At 47.1% G+C, this 22500-nt stretch overlaps 1 protein-coding gene across 4 annotated transcripts in view; it reads right to left on the bottom strand.

Annotated features, from left to right (window-relative positions):
• The window catches only part of tgfbi (transforming growth factor, beta-induced), an 80251-nt gene that overhangs the window by 32608 nt on the left and 25143 nt on the right, over positions 1–22500 (bottom strand). For 3 of the 4 annotated variants that reach the window (XR_014570443.1, XM_083785277.1, XM_083785279.1), the window contains exons 6-10: positions 20847–20993; positions 19058–19199; positions 12048–12260; positions 3489–3514; positions 2796–2907 (exon numbers count right to left, since the gene is read on the bottom strand). Coding sequence is in view for 3 of the 4 variants with exons in the window: in XM_083785277.1 (XP_083641403.1) it covers positions 2796–2907; positions 3489–3514; positions 12048–12260; positions 19058–19199; positions 20847–20993 (640 nt within the window). In the remaining variant the exon portion in view is untranslated. Of the gene's footprint in view, positions 1–2795; positions 2934–3488; positions 3515–12047; positions 12261–19057; positions 19200–20846; positions 20994–22500 lie in introns of all 4 variants that reach the window. The other variant, XM_083785278.1, reaches the window with a different exon arrangement.

The raw sequence follows: 22500 nt of genomic DNA, 5'->3' as shown, positions 1-22500 counted from the left end.
TTCCCCATATATGGGGGACAAGGGGAGACCAACCTAGTCTCCATATATGGGGGACAAGGGGAGACCAACCTAGTCCCCATATATGGGGGACAAGGGGAGACCAACCTAGTCCCCATATATGGGGGACAAGGGGAGAGCAACGGACTTGAACTCATGCTTCCTTCATGTGTGTCCAAGTTGCTCCTTTACACCTGACAGGGGGGAGTTTCCCTGGTTGGACGTAGCGCGTGGAAGGAACACGTTATTCCAACCAGCTCCTTTCCCCTCCATCAGGCGCCCCGGCTGGCCAGGGGGAGGCAGTTTAGTGACCAGGATTACTGCATGTTTTTTGTGAGGGTACCTACCCTAGGGGACACGGGGAGAACATGTGAGGGTACCTACCCTATGGGACACGGGGAGAACATGTGAGGGTACCTACCCTAGGGGACACGGGGAGAACATGTGAGGGTACCTACCCTAGGGGACACGGGGAGAACATGTGAGGGTACCTACCCTAGGGGACACGGGGAGAACATGTGAGGGTACCTACCCTAGGGGACACGGGGAGAACATGTGAGGGTACCTACCCTAGGGGACACGGGGAGAACATGTGAGGGTACCTACCCTAGGGGACACGGGGAGAACATGTGAGGGTACCTACCATAGGGGACACGGGGAGAACATGCAAACGTTTTCCTTCTTCACTACGTGATTGACAGCCCATACGTCCAAACAAAGTCCTATCTGATCCAATCAGAAAAGTCCTGTCTGATTGTATTAAACAAGGTCAAACTCACCAACATTGCAGCTGTTACGGAAAGCTTGAATTATCCTCTTTCTATCCGCAAAGTGTTTCTTTCATGAAACTCCACCGTAGACATGTTGTTATGAGCTTATACTGTCTGTCAAGACATACCTTGCAGGTGATTATTTTTCCTAAGTGTCAGCTAGAGTTTGGAAGCGCTCGTTATGAGTAAAGCAAACCTCCTGCCGACCTCCTGCATTATGTGTAAATTGAAAACAGGTGGTACGGGCGTCTGGGCGGTTCAGTGATTTACAACGAGCGCTTCCAAACTTCCAAACTCCAAATCACCTGCAATTAATTTATTGACAGGAATAAGTAGCTCATAACATGTCTACGGTGGTCTGGTGAGGGGCGCTAGTGAGGGGCCAGCGAGGCACTCCGACGTTGAAGCGCTGGGCCCTAGTGGTGAGAGGAAGGACTGCAGGCGGACCCGTGGATTCATGACGAGGAAACCCTGTGCAACCGTATGAATCTGATCTCAGGTCAGAATGGGTTAAAGCCCAGCTGCACTTCAACTGAGAGCTCAGTGTTAAAGCCCAGCTGCACTTCAACTGAGCGCTCAGTGTTAAAGCCCAGCTGCACTTCAACTGAGAGCTCAGTGTTAAAGCCCAGCTGCACTTCAACTGAGAGCTCAATGTTAAAGCCCAGCTGCACTTCAACTGAGCGCTCAATGTTAAAGCCCAGCTGCACTTCAACTGAGAGCTCAGTGTTAAAGCCCAGCTGCACTTCAACTGAGCGCTCAATGTTAAAGCCCAGCTGCACTTCAACTGAGAGCTCAAAGTTAAAGCCCAGCTGCACTTCAACTGAGAGCTCAATGTTAAAGCCCAGCTGCACTTCAACTGAGAGCTCAGTGTTAAAGCCCAGCTGCACTTCAACTGAGCGCTCAGTGTTAAAGCCCAGCTGCACTTCAACTGAGAGCTCAGTGTTAAAGCCCAGCTGCACTTCAACTGAGAGCTCAGTGTTAAAGCCCAGCTGCACTTCAACTGAGAGCTCAGTGTTAAAGCCCAGCTGCACTTCAACTGAGAGCTCAGTGTTAAAGCCCAGCTGCACTTCAACTGAGAGCTCAGTGTTAAAGCCCAGCTGCACTTCCGCATTTGCTGAATCAGCGAAAAAAGGCGTAAATAGACGGTCCTTCCGGGTGCTTCAAAACGCCACTGAGCAACTTCCACTGACATGAATAGCGGAGGGAGGGGGCGGAGCTTCACGCCAGGTCAGTCTCTATCCTTTTAATACTCTATGGCCCTAGCCTAGCCCCTCCCCTAGCCCCTCCCCTAGCCCCTCCCCTAGCCCCTCCCATAGCCCCTCCCCTAGCCCCTCCCCTAGCCCCTCCCCTAGGCCCTCCCCTAGCCCCTCCCCTAGCCCCTCCCCTAGGCCCTCCCATAGCTCCTCCCCTAGCCCCTCCCCTAGGCCCTCCCCTAGCCCCTCCCCTAGGCCCTCCCCTAGCCCCTCCCCTAGCCCCTCCCCTAGGCCCTCCCCTAGCCCCTCCCCTAGCCCCTCCCCTAGCCCCTCCCCTAGGCCCTCCCCTAGCCCCTCCCCTAGCCCCTCCCCTAGGCCCTCCCCTAGCCCCTCCCCTAGCCCCTCCCCTAGCCCCTCCCCTAGGCCCTCCCCTAGCTCCTCCCCTAGCCCCTCCCCTAGCCCCATCTATATGGTTTAAGTCTTTAGTTCAATGTCTGTTTTAGAAACGTCATAGACAATGAAGGGAGACGTGTGAGCTTGTAGATCGGCTATTTTCAGCAATGCAAACTTCGTTTTTATTTAGTTTCCATTTAGTTTTCGTCAGTGGAAAAAAGTAATCGACGGACATTTTTCGTCTTGGTTTTTAGTCGATGAAAACAACACTGACGCACGCACGCACGCACACGCACACGCACGCACACGCACGCACACGCACGCACGCACGCACACGCACACGCACACGCACACGCACACGCACACGCACACGCACACGCACACGCACACGCACACACACACACACACACACACACACACACACACACACACGCCTACATACCTGTGAAGGCCTCGTTCTGCGGGGCCAGCAGGGTCAGCGCCTCGGAGCCCGAGAGGTGAGAGGTCAGGCCGGCGTCAACAAACATCTTGGTCGCCGTGGTTACCACCGAGCCCTCTGCCAGCTCCAACAGGGTCTTAGCTGATTGGAGGAGAGAGAGAACATGACCTATGAACTATGACCCTAACCCTGGGACAGATCAAACAGGGTCTTAGCTGAGGAGAGAGAGAACATGACCTATGAACTATGACCCTAACCCTGGGACAGATCCAACAGGGTCTTAGCTGAGGAGGAGAGAACATGACCTATGAACTATGACCCTAACCCTGGGACAGATCAAACAGGGTCTTAGCTGAGGAGGAGAGAGAGAACATGACCTATGAACTATGACCCTGACCCTCTGCCAGCTCCAACAGGGTCTTAGCTGAGGAGAGAGAGAGAACATGACCTATGATCTATGACCCTGACCCTCTGCCAGCTCCAACAGGGTCTTAGCTGAGGAGAGAGAGGAGAGACAACATGTCAAACTAGGACCATAAACCTGGGACAGATCCAACAGGGTCTTAGACTATGACCCTAACCCTGGGACATATCCAACAGGGTCTTAGACTATGACCCTAACCCTGGGACAGCTCCAACAGGGTCTTAGCTGAGGAGGAGAGAGGAGAGACAACATGTCAAACTAGGACCATAAACCTGGGCCAGCTCCAACAGGGTCTTAGCTGAGGAGAGAGAGAGAGGAGAGACCCTAACCCAGGGGGGTGCCCACACTTTTTTGACTTGAGAGGTACTTTCAAAATGACCAGATCAACATGATCTACCCACCAAAAACATAATACCGTTACGTATTAACGGTAAAAACCAAAAACATAATAATAGTAATACCATTCCTGAAAAGGGCATTGGAATATAGCGGCGCTGGCATTATATTTAAGGCAAATGCACTTGGAATGGGAAAGGGGAGAAATTAAATAAAGGTAGAGTTTTTTTTTTGTATTTCATTTGTAATCTATACTGATATTTGTGCGCTGCAGCAACACGCTTGAAAACAAAACAAAGTATTGCGTTGAGCTGACAGGCCCCTTTTTATGTCAGTCAATCAACCAGGTCAACTTAATTCAATTCAAGTGGCAGAAAGATGCCACAAAAAATGTTTTTAGATTAAATATTCTTTAGGGGCATGTCATGTGATCTACCTTTTGGGCACCCACCCCTGCCCTAACCGGGGGGCAAATGCGGCCCCCCACCATCACTTAATGTTTCTTCTATTGTGTAATACAGTATGTATTATTATTATATTAATACAGTATGTGAAGCACAGTGGGCGGCCCTTGCTATGTATGAAATGTGCTATATAGGCTACAAATAAAGTTTTGATTGATTGATTGATTGTAATTAAGCAATATTCCATGAGAGGGTGTTGTTTAACGTGATTATATCCACAACAGGGATGCGTTCAGGAACGAGACGGAGTCGAGTTCCGCAAAGCATCACTGAAGTGGCAATAATCACGTTAAACAACACCCTCAAGTGCAATTATACAGTTACCCTTAAAACTAAGAAGATCGCTGAAAGAATATATATTTTTAATGACAGATGTAGTCACTACGACCACAAATGTCCAAAGAAACTAGCTAGCCTAGCCACCCAGTTTGCTAGCGCTCTGGGAGAACAGAGCAGCTGAATTCTTTGTTTTGATTGGGTGGTGAACGGTGCTGGTTTAACCACCGGCTAGAAGGCTGTTTCAACTGATCAGATTGCTTCCTCGAAACGACCCGTGGTAGAATGGTGATTAATGAAGGTGACATGTACCTGAGTCAGGTATCAGCAGTTAATTAATGAAGGTGACATGTACCTGAGTCTGGTATCAGCAGTTAATTAATGAAGGTGACATGTACCTGAGTCTGGTATCAGCAGTTAATTAATGAAGGTGACATGTACCTGAGTCTGGTATCAGCAGTTAATTAATGAAGGTGACATGTACCTGAGTCTGGTATCAGCAGTTAATTAATGAAGGTGACATGTACCTGAGTCGGGTATCAGCAGTTAATTAATGAAGGTGACATGTACCTGAGTCAGGTATCAGCAGTTAATTAATGAAGGTGACATGTACCTGAGTCTGGTATCAGCAGTTAATTAATGAAGGTGACATGTACCTGAGTCTGGTATCAGCAGTTAATTAATGAAGGTGACATGTACCTGAGTCTGGTATCAGCAGTTAATTAATGAAGGTGACATGTACCTGAGTCTGGTATCAGCAGTTAATTAATGAAGGTGACATGTACCTGAGTCTGGTATCAGCAGTTAATTCATGAAGGTGACATGTACCTGAGTCTGGTATCAGCAGTTAATTAATGAAGGTGACATGTACCTGAGTCTGGTATCAGCAGTTAATTAATGAAGGTGACATGTACCTGAGTCTGGTATCAGCAGTTAATTAATGAAGGTGACATGTACCTGAGTCTGGTATCAGCAGTTAATTAATGAAGGTGACATGTACCTGAGTCTGGTATCAGCAGTTAATTAATGAAGGTGACATGTACCTGAGTCTGGTATCAGCAGTTAATTAATGAAGGTGACATGTACCTGAGTCTGGTATCAGCAGTTAATTAATGAAGGTGACATGTACCTGAGTCTGGTATCAGCAGTTAATTAATGAAGGTGACATGTACCTGAGTCTGGTATCAGCAGTTAATTAATGAAGGTGACATGTACCTGAGTCTGGTATCAGCAGTTAATTAATGAAGGTGACATGTACCTGAGTCTGGTATCAGCAGTTAATTAATGAAGGTGACATGTACCTGAGTCTGGTATCAGCAGTTAATTAATGAAGGTGACATGTACCTGAGTCTGGTATCAGCAGTTAATTAATGAAGGTGACATGTACCTGAGTCTGGTATCAGCAGTTAATTAATGAAGGTGACATGTACCTGAGTCTGGTATCAGCAGTTAATTAATGAAGGTGACATGTACCTGAGTCTGGTATCAGTAGTTAATTAATGAAGGTGACATGTACCTGAGTCTGGTATCAGCAGTTAATTAATGAAGGTGTACCTGAGTCTGGTATCAGCAGTTAATTAATGAAGGTGACATGTACCTGAGTCTGGTATCAGCAGTTAATTAATGAAGGTGACATGTACCTGAGTCTGGTATCAGCAGTTAATTAATGAAGGTGACATGTACCTGAGTCTGGTATCAGCAGTTAATTAAGGAAGGTGACATGTACCTGAGTCTGGTATCAGCAGTTAATTAATGAAGGTGACATGTACCTGAGTCTGGTATCAGCAGTTAATTAAGGAAGGTGACATGTACCTGAGTCTGGTATCAGCAGTTAATTAATGAAGGTGACATGTACCTGAGTCTGGTATCAGCAGTTAATTAATGAAGGTGACATGTACCTGAGTCTGGTATCAGCAGTTAATTAATGAAGGTGACATGTACCTGAGTCTGGTATCAGCAGTTAATTAATGAAGGTGACATGTACCTGAGTCTGGTATCAGCAGTTAATTAATGAAGGTGACATGTACCTGAGTCTGGTATCAGCAGTTAATTAATGAAGGTGACATGTACCTGAGTCTGGTATCAGCAGTTAATTAATGAAGGTGACATGTACCTGAGTCTGGTATCAGCAGTTAATTAATGAAGGTGTACCTGAGTCTGGTATCAGCAGTTAATTAATGAAGGTGACATGTACCTGAGTCTGGTATCAGCAGTTAATTAATGAAGGTGACATGTACCTGAGTCTGGTATCAGCAGTTAATTAATGAAGGTGACATGTACCTGAGTCTGGTATCAGCAGTTAATTAATGAAGGTGACATGTACCTGAGTCTGGTATCAGCAGTTAATTAATGAAGGTGACATGTACCTGAGTCTGGTATCAGTAGTTAATTAATGAAGGTGTACCTGAGTCTGGTATCAGCAGTTAATTAATGAAGGTGACATGTACCTGAGTCTGGTATCAGCAGTTAATTAATGAAGGTGACATGTACCTGAGTCTGGTATCAGCAGTTAATTAATGAAGGTGACATGTACCTGAGTCTGGTATCAGCAGTTAATTAATGAAGGTGACATGTACCTGAGTCTGGTATCAGCAGCTAATTAATGAAGGTGACATGTACCTGAGTCTGGTATCAGCAGTTAATTAATGAAGGTGACATGTACCTGAGTCTGGTATCAGCAGCTGGTTAATGAAGGTGACATGTACCTGAGTCTGGTATCAGCAGTTAATTAATGAAGGTGACATGTACCTGAGTCTGGTATCAGCAGTTAATTAATGAAGGTGACATGTACCTGAGTCTGGTATCAGCAGTTAATTAATGAAGGTGACATGTACCTGAGTCTGGTATCAGCAGTTAATTAATGAAGGTGACATGTACCTGAGTCTGGTATCAGCAGTTAATTAATGAAGGTGACATGTACCTGAGTCTGGTATCAGCAGTTAATTAATGAAGGTGACATGTACCTGAGTCTGGTATCAGCAGTTAATTAATGAAGGTGACATGTACCTGAGTCTGGTATCAGCAGTTAATTAATGAAGGTGACATGTACCTGAGTCTGGTATCAGCAGTTAATTAATGAAGGTGTACCTGAGTCTGGTATCAGCAGTTAATTAATGAAGGTGACATGTACCTGAGTCTGGTATCAGCAGTTAATTAATGAAGGTGACATGTACCTGAGTCTGGTATCAGCAGTTAATTAATGAAGGTGACATGTACCTGAGTCTGGTATCAGCAGTTAATTAATGAAGGTGTACCTGAGTCTGGTATCAGCAGTTAATTAATGAAGGTGTACCTGAGTCTGGTATCAGCAGCTCGTTAGTGAAGGTGTACCTGAGTCTGGTATCAGCAGCTCGTTAGTGAAGGTGTACCTGAGTCTGGTATCAGCAGTTAATTAATGAAGGTGACATGTACCTGAGTCTGGTATCAGCAGTTAATTAATGAAGGTGACATGTACCTGCGTCTGGTATCAGCAGTTAATTAATGAAGGTGACATGTACCTGAGTCTGGTATCAGCAGTTAATTAATGAAGGTGACATGTACCTGAGTCTGGTATCAGCAGTTAATTAATGAAGGTGACATGTACCTGAGTCTGGTATCAGCAGTTAATTCATGAAGGTGACATGTACCTGAGTCTGGTATCAGCAGTTAATTAATGAAGGTGACATGTACCTGAGTCTGGTATCAGCAGTTAATTAATGAAGGTGACATGTACCTGAGTCTGGTATCAGCAGTTAATTAATGAAGGTGACATGTACCTGAGTCTGGTATCAGCAGTTAATTAATGAAGGTGACATGTACCTGAGTCTGGTATCAGCAGTTAATTAATGAAGGTGACATGTACCTGAGTCTGGTATCAGCAGTTAATTAATGAAGGTGACATGTACCTGAGTCTGGTATCAGCAGTTAATTAATGAAGGTGACATGTACCTGAGTCTGGTATCAGCAGTTAATTAATGAAGGTGACATGTACCTGAGTCTGGTATCAGCAGTTAATTAATGAAGGTGACATGTACCTGAGTCTGGTATCAGCAGTTAATTAATGAAGGTGACATGTACCTGAGTCTGGTATCAGCAGTTAATTAATGAAGGTGACATGTACCTGAGTCTGGTATCAGCAGTTAATTAATGAAGGTGACATGTACCTGAGTCTGGTATCAGCAGTTAATTAATGAAGGTGACATGTACCTGAGTCTGGTATCAGCAGTTAATTAATGAAGGTGACATGTACCTGAGTCTGGTATCAGCAGTTAATTAATGAAGGTGACATGTACCTGAGTCTGGTATCAGTAGTTAATTAATGAAGGTGACATGTACCTGAGTCTGGTATCAGCAGTTAATTAATGAAGGTGTACCTGAGTCTGGTATCAGCAGTTAATTAATGAAGGTGACATGTACCTGAGTCTGGTATCAGCAGTTAATTAATGAAGGTGACATGTACCTGAGTCTGGTATCAGCAGTTAATTAATGAAGGTGACATGTACCTGAGTCTGGTATCAGCAGTTAATTAAGGAAGGTGACATGTACCTGAGTCTGGTATCAGCAGTTAATTAATGAAGGTGACATGTACCTGAGTCTGGTATCAGCAGTTAATTAATGAAGGTGACATGTACCTGAGTCTGGTATCAGCAGTTAATTAATGAAGGTGACATGTACCTGAGTCTGGTATCAGCAGTTAATTAATGAAGGTGACATGTACCTGAGTCTGGTATCAGCAGTTAATTAATGAAGGTGACATGTACCTGAGTCTGGTATCAGCAGTTAATTAATGAAGGTGACATGTACCTGAGTCTGGTATCAGCAGTTAATTAATGAAGGTGACATGTACCTGAGTCTGGTATCAGCAGTTAATTAATGAAGGTGTACCTGAGTCTGGTATCAGCAGTTAATTAATGAAGGTGACATGTACCTGAGTCTGGTATCAGCAGTTAATTAATGAAGGTGACATGTACCTGAGTCTGGTATCAGCAGTTAATTAATGAAGGTGACATGTACCTGAGTCTGGTATCAGCAGTTAATTAATGAAGGTGACATGTACCTGAGTCTGGTATCAGCAGTTAATTAATGAAGGTGACATGTACCTGAGTCTGGTATCAGTAGTTAATTAATGAAGGTGTACCTGAGTCTGGTATCAGCAGTTAATTAATGAAGGTGACATGTACCTGAGTCTGGTATCAGCAGTTAATTAATGAAGGTGACATGTACCTGAGTCTGGTATCAGCAGTTAATTAATGAAGGTGACATGTACCTGAGTCTGGTATCAGCAGTTAATTAATGAAGGTGACATGTACCCGAGTCTGGTATCAGCAGCTAATTAATGAAGGTGACATGTACCTGAGTCTGGTATCAGCAGTTAATTAATGAAGGTGACATGTACCTGAGTCTGGTATCAGCAGCTGGTTAATGAAGGTGACATGTACCTGAGTCTGGTATCAGCAGTTAATTAATGAAGGTGACATGTACCTGAGTCTGGTATCAGCAGTTAATTAATGAAGGTGACATGTACCTGAGTCTGGTATCAGCAGTTAATTAATGAAGGTGACATGTACCTGAGTCTGGTATCAGCAGTTAATTAATGAAGGTGACATGTACCTGAGTCTGGTATCAGCAGTTAATTAATGAAGGTGACATGTACCTGAGTCTGGTATCAGCAGTTAATTAATGAAGGTGACATGTACCTGAGTCTGGTATCAGCAGTTAATTAATGAAGGTGACATGTACCTGAGTCTGGTATCAGCAGTTAATTAATGAAGGTGACATGTACCTGAGTCTGGTATCAGCAGTTAATTAATGAAGGTGTACCTGAGTCTGGTATCAGCAGTTAATTAATGAAGGTGACATGTACCTGAGTCTGGTATCAGCAGTTAATTAATGAAGGTGACATGTACCTGAGTCTGGTATCAGCAGTTAATTAATGAAGGTGACATGTACCTGAGTCTGGTATCAGCAGTTAATTAATGAAGGTGTACCTGAGTCTGGTATCAGCAGTTAATTAATGAAGGTGTACCTGAGTCTGGTATCAGCAGCTCGTTAGTGAAGGTGTACCTGAGTCTGGTATCAGCAGCTCGTTAGTGAAGGTGTACCTGAGTCTGGTATCAGCAGTTAATTAATGAAGGTGACATGTACCTGAGTCTGGTATCAGCAGTTAATTAATGAAGGTGTACCTGAGTCTGGTATCAGCAGTTAATTAATGAAGGTGACATGTACCTGAGTCTGGTATCAGCAGCTCGTTAGTGAAGGTGTACCTGAGTCTGGTATCAGCAGTTAATTAATGAAGGTGACATGTACCTGAGTCTGGTATCAGCAGTTAATTAATGAAGGTGACATGTACCTGAGTCTGGTATCAGCAGTTAATTAATGAAGGTGACATGTACCTGAGTCTGGTATCAGCAGTTAATTAATGAAGGTGACATGTACCTGAGTCTGGTATCAGCAGCTAATTAATGAAGGTGACATGTACCTGAGTCTGGTATCAGCAGTTAATTAATGAAGGTGACATGTACCTGAGTCTGGTATCAGCAGCTGGTTAATGAAGGTGACATGTACCTGAGTCTGGTATCAGCAGTTAATTAATGAAGGTGACATGTACCTGAGTCTGGTATCAGCAGTTAATTAATGAAGGTGACATGTACCTGAGTCTGGTATCAGCAGTTAATTAATGAAGGTGACATGTACCTGAGTCTGGTATCAGCAGTTAATTAATGAAGGTGACATGTACCTGAGTCTGGTATCAGCAGTTAATTAATGAAGGTGACATGTACCTGAGTCTGGTATCAGCAGTTAATTAATGAAGGTGACATGTACCTGAGTCTGGTATCAGCAGTTAATTAATGAAGGTGACATGTACCTGAGTCTGGTATCAGCAGTTAATTAATGAAGGTGACATGTACCTGAGTCTGGTATCAGCAGTTAATTAATGAAGGTGTACCTGAGTCTGGTATCAGCAGTTAATTAATGAAGGTGACATGTACCTGAGTCTGGTATCAGCAGTTAATTAATGAAGGTGACATGTACCTGAGTCTGGTATCAGCAGTTAATTAATGAAGGTGACATGTACCTGAGTCTGGTATCAGCAGTTAATTAATGAAGGTGTACCTGAGTCTGGTATCAGCAGTTAATTAATGAAGGTGTACCTGAGTCTGGTATCAGCAGCTCGTTAGTGAAGGTGTACCTGAGTCTGGTATCAGCAGCTCGTTAGTGAAGGTGTACCTGAGTCTGGTATCAGCAGTTAATTAATGAAGGTGACATGTACCTGAGTCTGGTATCAGCAGTTAATTAATGAAGGTGTACCTGAGTCTGGTATCAGCAGTTAATTAATGAAGGTGACATGTACCTGAGTCTGGTATCAGCAGTTAATTAATGAAGGTGACATGTACCTGAGTCCGGTATCAGCAGCTGGTTAGTGAAGGTGTACCTGAGTCTGGTATCAGCAGCTCGTTAGTGAAGGTGTACCTGAGTCTGGTATCAGCAGCTCGTTAGTGAAGGTGTACCTGAGTCTGGTATCAGCAGCTGGTTAGTGAAGGTGTACCTGAGTCTGGTATCAGCAGCTCGTTAGTGAAGGTGTACCTGAGTCTGGTATCAGCAGCTCGTTAAGTGAAGGTGTACCTGAGTCTGGTATCAGCAGCTCGTTAGTGAAGGTGTACCTGAGTCTGGTATCAGCAGCTCGTTAGTGAAGGTGTACCTGAGTCTGGTATCAGCAGCTCGTTAGTGAAGGTGTACCTGAGTCTGGTATCAGCAGCTCGTTAAGTGAAGGTGTACCTGAGTCCGGTATCAGCAGCTCGTTAATGTAGTGCACCACTCCGTTGGTGCCCAGCTGGTCCTTCTTGGTGATGATGGCCTTCCCGTTCAGCGTCATCTCGTCCGCGTCGCAGCCCACCTCCAACACGGTGCCCTGGAGGGTCTCCATGGGGGTGCCCGAGACCACCGACTCGGCACACTGCATGTGGTTCAGGATGTGGTAGTTCAGCAGATCTACAGAACACACGGATGGATTATTAATATCAATATGAACCACGGACACTGGTTCACGATGTTCAACAGATCTACAGAACACACGGATGGATTATTAATATCAATATAAACCACAGACTCTGGTTCACGATGTGGTATAGTTCAACAGATCTAATAAAACACATGGATAGTTTATTAATATTAAACACATTGTGTGCCCTTTCAACAATTTCAAAATAGGGACCCAGGGACAGGTGCCCACTTTTTACATTCATTTTTTTTTGTTAATTTATTTTAATATAAAAACAAAAACAAAAAGACGGGATGATTTAGATCGCGAGTTATGAACGTTTTAAGGCGCTTCTATAGGCTGTAGAATAGCAGACCTACAAGCTCGTATACGAGCTTGTAGGTCTGCTATTTTTTCAATAGCTAAACTATAACATAATGCTTAGTTAACCCATTCTGAACGGGCACCCATTTTGGTGTCCGCATCATGTTATGCTTTACCTATTGAAAAATAGCAGATCTACAAGCTCATATCGCGCCACCGAGTGGCGCGATACGAGCTTGTAGGTCTGCTATTTTTGAAAAATCGAAGAACGACTGACATTTTTTTAATCTGATCTCAGGTCAGAATGGGTTTAATCAGACCAGTGTGTGTCCGGCGGAAACCTCGTATGAATCTGATCTCAGGTCAGAATGGGTTAAAACACCGAAAAGGGGTTCCCGCCCCAACAACACATGGTAACACATCACACACATAGAAATAGTCATCATGGATCATAATTAGCAACAGTAGAATATCTGTAGGCTACAATGAAATGTCAACACCAAACTCCTTTTTCTTCGTGCCAAAAAAGCTCACTGTGAGGTCGCACGCAGAACGCAGAGACTTTGTACCCCCCCCCCCCCCCCCCCCCCTCTATCAGAATAAGTATGCTGGGGTTCAGTTGGTTAAATACACATTAGGCCTCTGCAGAGGAAAAGTGTAACACATGTACAAATATTTTATACATGTAACAAGATATAGGGTTCCCAAAAAACCTTTTTCCATGCCAAGGACTACCGAGGTCTCTGACTACAGCTCCCATAATGCCAAGGACCCCCACATAGTCTCTGACTACAGCTCCCATAATGCCCAGGACCCCCACATAGTCTCTGACTACAGGTCCCATAATGCCAAGGACCCCCTCATAGCTTCTGACTACAGCTCCCATAATGCCAAGGACCCCCTCATAGCTTCTGACTACAGGTCCCATAATGCCAAGGACCCCCACATAGTCTCTGACTACAGGTCCCATAATGCCAAGGACCCCCCTCATAGCTTCTGACTACAGCTCCCATAATGCCAAGGACCCCCTCATAGCTTCTGACTACAGCTCCCATAATGCCAAGGACCCCCTCATAGCTTCTGACTACAGCTCCCATAATGCCAAGGACCCCCTCATAGCTTCTGACTACAGGTCCCATAATGCCAAGGACCCCCACATAGTCTCTGACTACAGGTCCCATAATGCCAAGGACCCCCCTCATAGCTTCTGACTACAGCTCCCATAATGCCAAGGACCCCCTCATAGCTTCTGACTACAGCTCCCATAATGCCAAGGACCCCCTCATAGCTTCTGACTACAGGTCCCATAATGCCCAGGACCCCCTCATAGCTTCTGACTACAGGTCCCATAATGCCAAGGACCCCCCTCATAGCTTCTGACTACAGGTCCCATAATGCCAAGGACCCCCCTCATAGCTTCTGACTACAGGTCCCATAATGCCAAGGACCCCCACATAGTCTCTGACTACAGCTCCCATAATGCCCAGGACCCCCTCATAGCTTCTGACTACAGGTCCCATAATGCCAAGGACCCCCTCATAGCTTCTGACTACAGGTCCCATAATGCCAAGGACCCCCTCATAGCTTCTGACTACAGGTCCCATAATGCCAAGGACCCCCTCATAGCTTCTGACTACAGGTCCCATAATGCCAAGGACCCCCTCATAGCTTCTGACTACAGGTCCCATAATGCCAAGGACCCCCCTCATAGCTTCTGACTACAGGTCCCATAATGCCAAGGACCCCCTCATAGCTTCTGACTACAGCTCCCATAATGCCAAGGACCCCCTCACAGCTTCTGACTACAGGTCCCATAATGCCAAGGACCCCCCTCATAGCTTCTGACTACAGGTCCCATAATGCCAAGGACCCCCCTCATAGCTTCTGACTACAGGTCCCATAATGCCAAGGACCCCCACATAGTCTCTGACTACAGCTCCCATAATGCCAATGTAAACACTGTCTGTCTGTCTGTCTGTCTGTCTGTCTGTCTGTCTGTCTGTCTGTCTGTCTGTCTGTCTGTCTGTCTGTCTGTCAGACAGTCAGACAGACAGACAGAGACAGAATTCTAAACATATAGAGTAGACACAGACAGAAGGAGCCAAGCAGCTTAAATCCATGTATTATTATTTAGGCCCGACGTCGAAATAAATAAAAAAGGTCTTCTGAAAGAATATATATATTCAAAGATTTTCCCGTCCAGAATGGGTTAAATCAACACCCGTTTCTAGGAGTGTGTTATGGAAGCAGAGACATTAGAAACATTGATCTGTTATTGTAAGCAGAGACATTCCAAACATTGATATGTTATTGTAAGCAGAGACATTCCAAACATTGACACAGGAATGTGAAATGATTCTTCTGGAGTCAAAAGGAAAGAGTCATTCGTGATGACGTTTCAAGTCGATCAGTTTTTTTTCTAATTGGACGACAGAGAGCATGAAGAAGTAATGACTATTCAACTGCCAATGAGTAAATAATGGAACATGGCCCAGACAGTGTGCTTTCTGGTCTAGAGAGGCGGGTAGCCTGGCCCAGACAATGTGCTTTCTGGTCTAGAGGGGCGGGTAGCCTGGCCCAGACAGCGTGCTTTCTGGTCTAGAGGGGCGGGTAGCCTGGCCCAGACAGTGTGCTTTCTGGTCTAGAGGGGTGGGTAGCCTGGCCCAGACAGCGTGCTTTCTGGTCTAGAGGGGCGGGTAGCCTGGCCCAGCCAGCGTGCTTTCTGGTCTAGAGGGGCATGAAACATGCGTAAGCTAAGAACGTAACAGTGGAATATCTATATAATGAAACTATACATATAAACTATACATATACTATAATATACTATGCTATACATATGTACTATGACGTGCTATGACTACATATACAATGCAATTATAGTGCTGTAGATTAAGATGCTATAAGTCTGTATCAAATGCTAATCTAAGTCTACAGAAATGCTATCTAAGGGGGTAGGGTAAGTGCTACGGGCCTTGATGGAGTCTGAAGAGGTGGGTTTTCAGACCACGGCGGAAGATTGGGAGTGCGCCAGACTTCCCTCTCCAGAGCAACATTAGTGACTTCCTCCTGGGGGATCCCGAGACGTTCCAAGGCCATGTGTTTCCTCCATCTGCGCCTTGGAACCCGAGAACAGATTCCACTAAAGGTAAAAAGTACAGCGGGTCGTGCAATGATCTGTGGGTCAGTGGTTTGAATCCCGGCTCCTCATATCTACATGTCGAAGTGTCCTTGGGCAAGACACTGAACCCCACACTGCCTCCAATGAGACACTGAACCCCACACTGCCTCCAATGAGACACTGAACCCCACACTGCCTCCAATGAGACACTGAACCCCACACTGCCTCCAATGAGACACTGAACCCCACACTGCCTCCAATGAGACACTGAACCCCACACTGTCTCCAATGAGACACTGAACCCCACACTGTCTCCAATGAGACACTGAACCCTACACTGCCTCCAATGAGACACTGAACCCCACCCTGCCTCCAATGAGACACTGAACCCCACACTGCCTCCAATGAGACACTGAACCCCACACTGCCTCCAATGAGACACTGAACCCCACACTGCCTCCAATGAGACACTGAACCCCACACTGCCTCCAATGAGACACTGAACCCCACACTGCCTCCAATGAGACACTGAACCCCACACTGCCTCCAATGAGACACTGAACCCCACACTGTCTCCAATGAGACACTGAACCCCACACTGCCTCCAATGAGACACTGAACCCCACACTGCCTCCAATGAGACACTGAACCCCACACTGCCTCCAATGAGACACTGAACCCCACACTGCCTCCAATGAGACACTGAACCCCACCCTGCCTCCAATGAGACACTGAACCCCACCCTGTCTCCAATGAGACACTGAACCCCACACTGTCTCCAATGAGACACTGAACCCCACCCTGTCTCCAATGAGACACTGAACCCCACACTGCCTCCAATGAGACACTGAACCCCACACTGCCTCCAATGAGACACTGAACCCCACACTGCCTCCAATGAGACACTGAACCCCACACTGCCTCCAATGAGACACTGAACCCCACCCTGCCTCCAATGAGACACTGAACCCCACACTGCCTCCAATGAGACACTGAACCCCACCCTGCCTCCAATGAGACACTGAACCCCACCCTGCCTCCAATGAGACACTGAACCCCACCCTGCCTCCAATGATACACTGAACCCCACCCTGTCTCCAATGAGACACTGAACCCCACCCTGCCTCCAATGAGACACTGAACCCCACCCTGTCTCCAATGAGACACTGAACCCCACCCTGCCTCCAATGATACACTGAACCCCACCCTGTCTCCAATGAGACACTGAACCCCACCCTGTCTCCAATGAGACACTGAACCCCACACTGCCTCCAATGAGACACTGAACCCCACCCTGCCTCCAATGAGACACTGAACCCCACCCTGCCTCCAATGAGACACTGAACCCCACCCTGCCTCCAATGAGACACTGAACCCCACCCTGTCTCCAATGAGACACTGAACCCCACACTGCCTCCAATGAGTCACTGAACCCCACCCTGTCTCAAATGAGACACTGAACCCCACCCTGTCTCCAATGAGACACTGAACCCCACCCTGTCTCCAATGAGACACTGAACCCCACACTGCCTCCAATGAGACACTGAACCCCACACTGCCTCCAATGAGACACTGAACCCCACACTGCCTTCAATGAGACACTGAACCCCACACTGTCTCTGCCTCTGTCGGTCGGTCTGTGCCTTCAATTGAAACGGGCCTCCAGTCTAGCACTTGGTAAAGTTAAAAAATAAAATCCCGGCCCAGGCCGTAGCGTAACGGTCTGGGCACCGGACTGGTAATCCAGTCGCAGTGTGCCGCGGGTTCGACTCCCGGACCCGACACGGCCTTTACTGCATGTCATCCCCCCATCTCTCTCCCGTTTCCTGTCAGCCTACTGTCTGTCCCTTCAAAAATCAATAAAAGGCGTAAGCCGCAAAAAAAAAAAAATCCCATACATTCATGATTAGCAGCACTAGTTACAGATAAGGCAGTCCGTATTCGTCCCCAGAAGTGCTTGTAGATCTGCTGTTTTTAAGCAAAGATAATTGGTTGGTTTCGTTAGGGAAGTTCTTCTCAAACACTTTCGTGTCAAGGACCCCCATCTGGAAGGACCCCCCGGCTCAGATTAATGTGTGTGTTGGCCGTCAGACGGACCCCCATCTGGAAGGACAGATTAATGTGTGTGTTGGTCGTCAGACGGACCCCCATCTGGAAGGACAGATTAATGTGTGTGTTGGCCGTCAGACGGACCCCCATCTGGAAGGACAGATTAATGTGTGTGTTGGCCGTCAGACGGACCCCCATCTGGAAGGACAGATGAATGTGTGTGTTGGCCGTCAGACGGACCCCCATCTGGAAGGACAGATGAATGTGTGTGTTGGGCGTCAGACGGACCCCCATCTGGAAGGACAGATTAATGTGTGTGTTGGCCGTCAGACGGACCCCCATCTGGAAGGACAGATTAATGTGTGTGTTGGCCGTCAGACGGACCCCCATCTGGAAGGACAGATGAATGTGTGTGTTGGGCGTCAGACGGACCCCCATCTGGAAGGACAGATTAATGTGTGTGTTGGCCGTCAGACGGACCCCCATCTGGAAGGACAGATTAATGTGTGTGTTGGCCGTCAGACGGACCCCCATCTGGAAGGACAGATTAATGTGTGTGTTGGCCGTCAGACGGACCCCCATCTGGAAGGACAGATTAATGTGTGTGTTGGCCGTCAGACGGACCCCCATCTGGAAGGACAGATGAATGTGTGTGTTGGGCGTCAGACGGACCCCCATCTGGAAGGACAGATTAATGTGTGTGTTGGCCGTCAGACGGACCCCCATCTGGAAGGACAGATTAATGTGTGTGTTGGCCGTCAGACGGACCCCCATCTGGAAGGACAGATTAATGTGTGTGTTGGCCGTCAGACGGACCCCCATCTGGAAGGACAGATTAATGTGTGTGTTGGCCGTCAGACGGACCCCCATCTGGAAGGACAGATTAATGTGTGTGTTGGCCGTCAGACGGACCCCCATCTGGAAATGTTTTGTGCCGTAGCAGGCTAAATGTTCTGTGCCCGTTAAAATGTTTCAAAGAAAATGTCAACGATTGTGTGAACATTGTGTAGCAGATTTACAAGCTCACCGCGAGGTTGTAAATCTGTTATTTTAGTCACACTATTCCTCTCTTGGTTCACATGCACCCCGAACTTGACCTCTGCACCCTCGCTGACCCCCCCCCCCCCTCCACCCCACACACACACACACACACACACACACACACACAAAGTCCACAACATTTCATTGAGACAACATCGGGGATCAATCAGCTTTGGACCAATCAGCTTTGAGCTAGGCCAGCCAGTTAGCGAGCCCATGGCATTTTTTTTTATTTTTTATTTCCTAAGGTCGGGGTGTGGCGCTGTGACCTCTGACCTTTCAGGGCCACGGGGTCTCCCAGGATCCGGTTCAGCATGGCGGGGGGGATCTTCTCGAAGGCGTCGTTGGTCGGGGCGAACACCGTGTAGTGACCCTCGCTCTCCAGCATGGCGGTCAGACCGGCCGCCGCGATGGCCGTCTGGAAACACATTACCATATAAAGAAACATATTTTATTTTTTATATATTTTTTATCCCACGATTTTGTAACCCATTTCTCACCCCTGTGTCAATCATCTAATGTGATCCTGGGCTCTACACACCCTCCGCCAACCTAGTCCCCATATATGGGGGACAAGGGGAGAGCAACCTAGTCCCCATATATGGGGGACAAGGGGAGACCAACCTAGTCCCCATATATGGGGGACAAGGGGAGACCAACCTAGTCCCCATATATGGGGGACAAGGGGAGACCAACCTAGTCTCCATATATGGGGGACAAGGGGAGACCAACCTAGTCCCCATATATGGGGGACAAGGGGGAGACCAACCTAGTCCCCATATTATATGGGGGACAAGGGGAGACCAACCTAGTCCCCATATATGGGGGACAAGGGGAGACCAACCAAGTCCCCATATATGGGGGACCTGGGGAGACCAACCAAGTCCCCATATATGGGGGACAAGGGGAGACCAACCTAGTCCCCATATATGGGGGACAAGGGGAGAGCAACCTAGTCCCCATATATGGGGGACAAGGGGAGAGCAACCTAGTCCCCATATATGGGGGACATGGGGAGACCAACCTAGTCCCCATATATGGGGGACAAGGGGAGACCAACCTAGTCCTCATATATGGGGGACAAGGGGAGACCAACCTAGTCCCCATATATGGGGGACCTGGGGAGACCAACCAAGTCCCCATATATGGGGGACAAGGGGAGACCAACCTAGTCCCCATATATGGGGGACAAGGGGAGACCAACCTAGTCCCCATATATGGGGGACAAGGGGGAGACCAACCTAGTCCCCATATATGGGGGACATGGGGAGACCAACCTAGTCCCCATATATGGGGGACAAGGGGAGAGCAACCTAGTCCCCATATATGGGGGACAAGGGGAGAGCAACCTAGTCCCCATATATGGGGGACAAGGGGAGACCAACCTAGTCCCCATATATGGGGGACAAGGGGAGACCAACCTAGTCCCCATATATGGGGGACAAGGGGAGACCAACCTAGTCCCCATATATGGGGGACAAGGGGAGACCAACCTAGTCCCCATATATGGGGGACAAGGGGAGACCAACCTAGTCCCCATATATGGGGGACAAGGGGAGACCAACCTAGTCCCCATATATGGGGGACAAGGGGAGAGCAACGGACTTGAACTCATGCTTCCTTCATGCCTGAGTGTCCAAGTTGCTCCTTTACACCTGACAGGGGGGAGTTTCCCTGGTTGGACGTAGCGCGTGGAAGGAACACGTTATTCCAACCAGTTCCTTTCCCCTCCATCAGGCGCCCCGGCTGGCCAGGGGGAGGCAGTATAGAGACCAGTTCCTTTCCCCTCCATCAGGCGCCCCGGCTGGCCAGGGGGAGGCAGTTTAGAGACCAGGATTACATATTATAATAACATAATAACATATTTTCTGTGTCAGTCATGTGACATTTTCATGTCAAGGACCCCCAAAGGGCCTTTCTCGGCCCCACCCCTCTCCCATTGTTTATATTGTGTTTAGGATCCAAGATGGCCGCGGGCGGGGTCGACATGTGACCTTACTGAGCTGCATTGTGTTTTATATGTTATATATTTTATTATATGTCATTCCTCGACAGCCAGACGTACCCTGAGCGTCTCCAGGTCGTCGTCGGTGTCGATGAAGGTGTGGACGTCGTTGGAGATGGCGGTGATGACGCGGTCCACCACGTGGACCATCCCGTTGGTGGCGTGCTGGTCGGTCTTGATGAGCCGCGCACAGTTCACCGTCACGATCTGATACGCACACACACACACAGGCACGCACGCACACGCACGCACACGCACACAGAGAATACTCTGTTACGGTACAGAAGAGAGAGTATAGAGCGTCGCAGTCCCTCCCCCTTTCAGAACAACGAGTCGCCGTACAGTCATGTGTTCCATGCTGAAAATAGCTGATATACAAGCTCACCACGCGTCGCGTCCGGACACGTTGTGAGCTTGTAGATCAGCCACCCCCAGCATGCGGAGATGCAGGCTCTGAGAACATTCAGAAACTTTTCCCTTCACAATAAAAGCATGCAAAAGCATGCAGCTTTCACAAATGTGCCCATATAGAGCGTTGCAGTTCCCTCCCCCTTTCAGAACGACGAACGGCCCAGGAAATGAAATGCAATGCATTCTGCCCATAGGCTTTTCTTTAGGTATTTATTTAAAGACGGTTACGCCGCGGACAAAGCCAACTCGGATCGTGACAAATCATGACATTGAACACTATGTTTTGGGGCTGATCAAATAATGTATAAGAAGAAAAACAAAACAAATAGTGTTGTCTCCTGACTTTATTTTCTTCTTTCTAATGATTTGATCGGCCCCAAAACATTGTGTCATGATTTGTCACGATCCGAGGTTGGCTTTGTCCGCGGCGTAAACCGTCTTTAAATGAATACTTAAAGAAAAGCCTATGGGAAAAATACATTGGGATTCATTTCCTGGGCCACTCGTTGTTCTGAAAGGGGGAGGGACTGCGACGCTCAATTGTCAAGCCTTCTGAGGGGTTTCTGCCTTTAGCTATAAAAACCTGCCCATTTATTGTCATACAAAGAATTGTGATTAACCCATTCTGACCGGGCACCCATTTTGGTGTCGGCATCATGTTATGCTTTAGCTATTGAAAAATAGCAGATCTACAAGCTCATAGCGTGCCACCGAGTGGCGCGATACGAGCTTGTAGGTCTGCTAATTTTTTTTTAATCGAAGAGGGACTGACATTTCTAGAATCTGATCTCAGGTCAGAATGGGTTAATCAGACCAGTGTGAGTACTCACCCCGTTGGGGTAGTGGTGGATGTGTAGTACTCACCCCGTTGGGGTAGTGGTGTAGTGTATATAATGTAGTACTCACCCCGTTGGGGTAGTGGTGTATATAATGTAGTACTCACCCCGTTGGGGTAGTGGTGTAGTGTATATAATGTAGTACTCACCCCGTTGGGGTAGAGGTGGTGTGTATGTAGTTCTCACCCCGTTGGGGTAGTGGTGTAGTGTATATAATGTAGTACTCACCCCGTTGGGGTAGTGGTGTATATAATGTAGTACTCACCCCATTAGGGTAGTGGTGAATGTGTAGTACTCACCCCGTTGGGGTAGTGGTTTAGTGTATATAATGTAGTTCTCACCCCGTTGGGGTAGTGGTGTAGTGTATATAATGTAGTTCTCACCCCGTTGGGGTAGTGGTGTATATAATGTAGTTCTCACCCCGTTGGGGTAGTGGTGTAGTGTATATAATGTAGTACTCACCCCGT

The sequence above is a fragment of the Protomyctophum parallelum genome (assembly GCF_964188405.1).
Source record: "Protomyctophum parallelum genome assembly, chromosome: 16".
Taxonomy (NCBI): Eukaryota; Metazoa; Chordata; class Actinopteri; order Myctophiformes; family Myctophidae; genus Protomyctophum; species Protomyctophum parallelum.
This window is presented reverse-complemented; position numbering and strand designations above follow the sequence as displayed.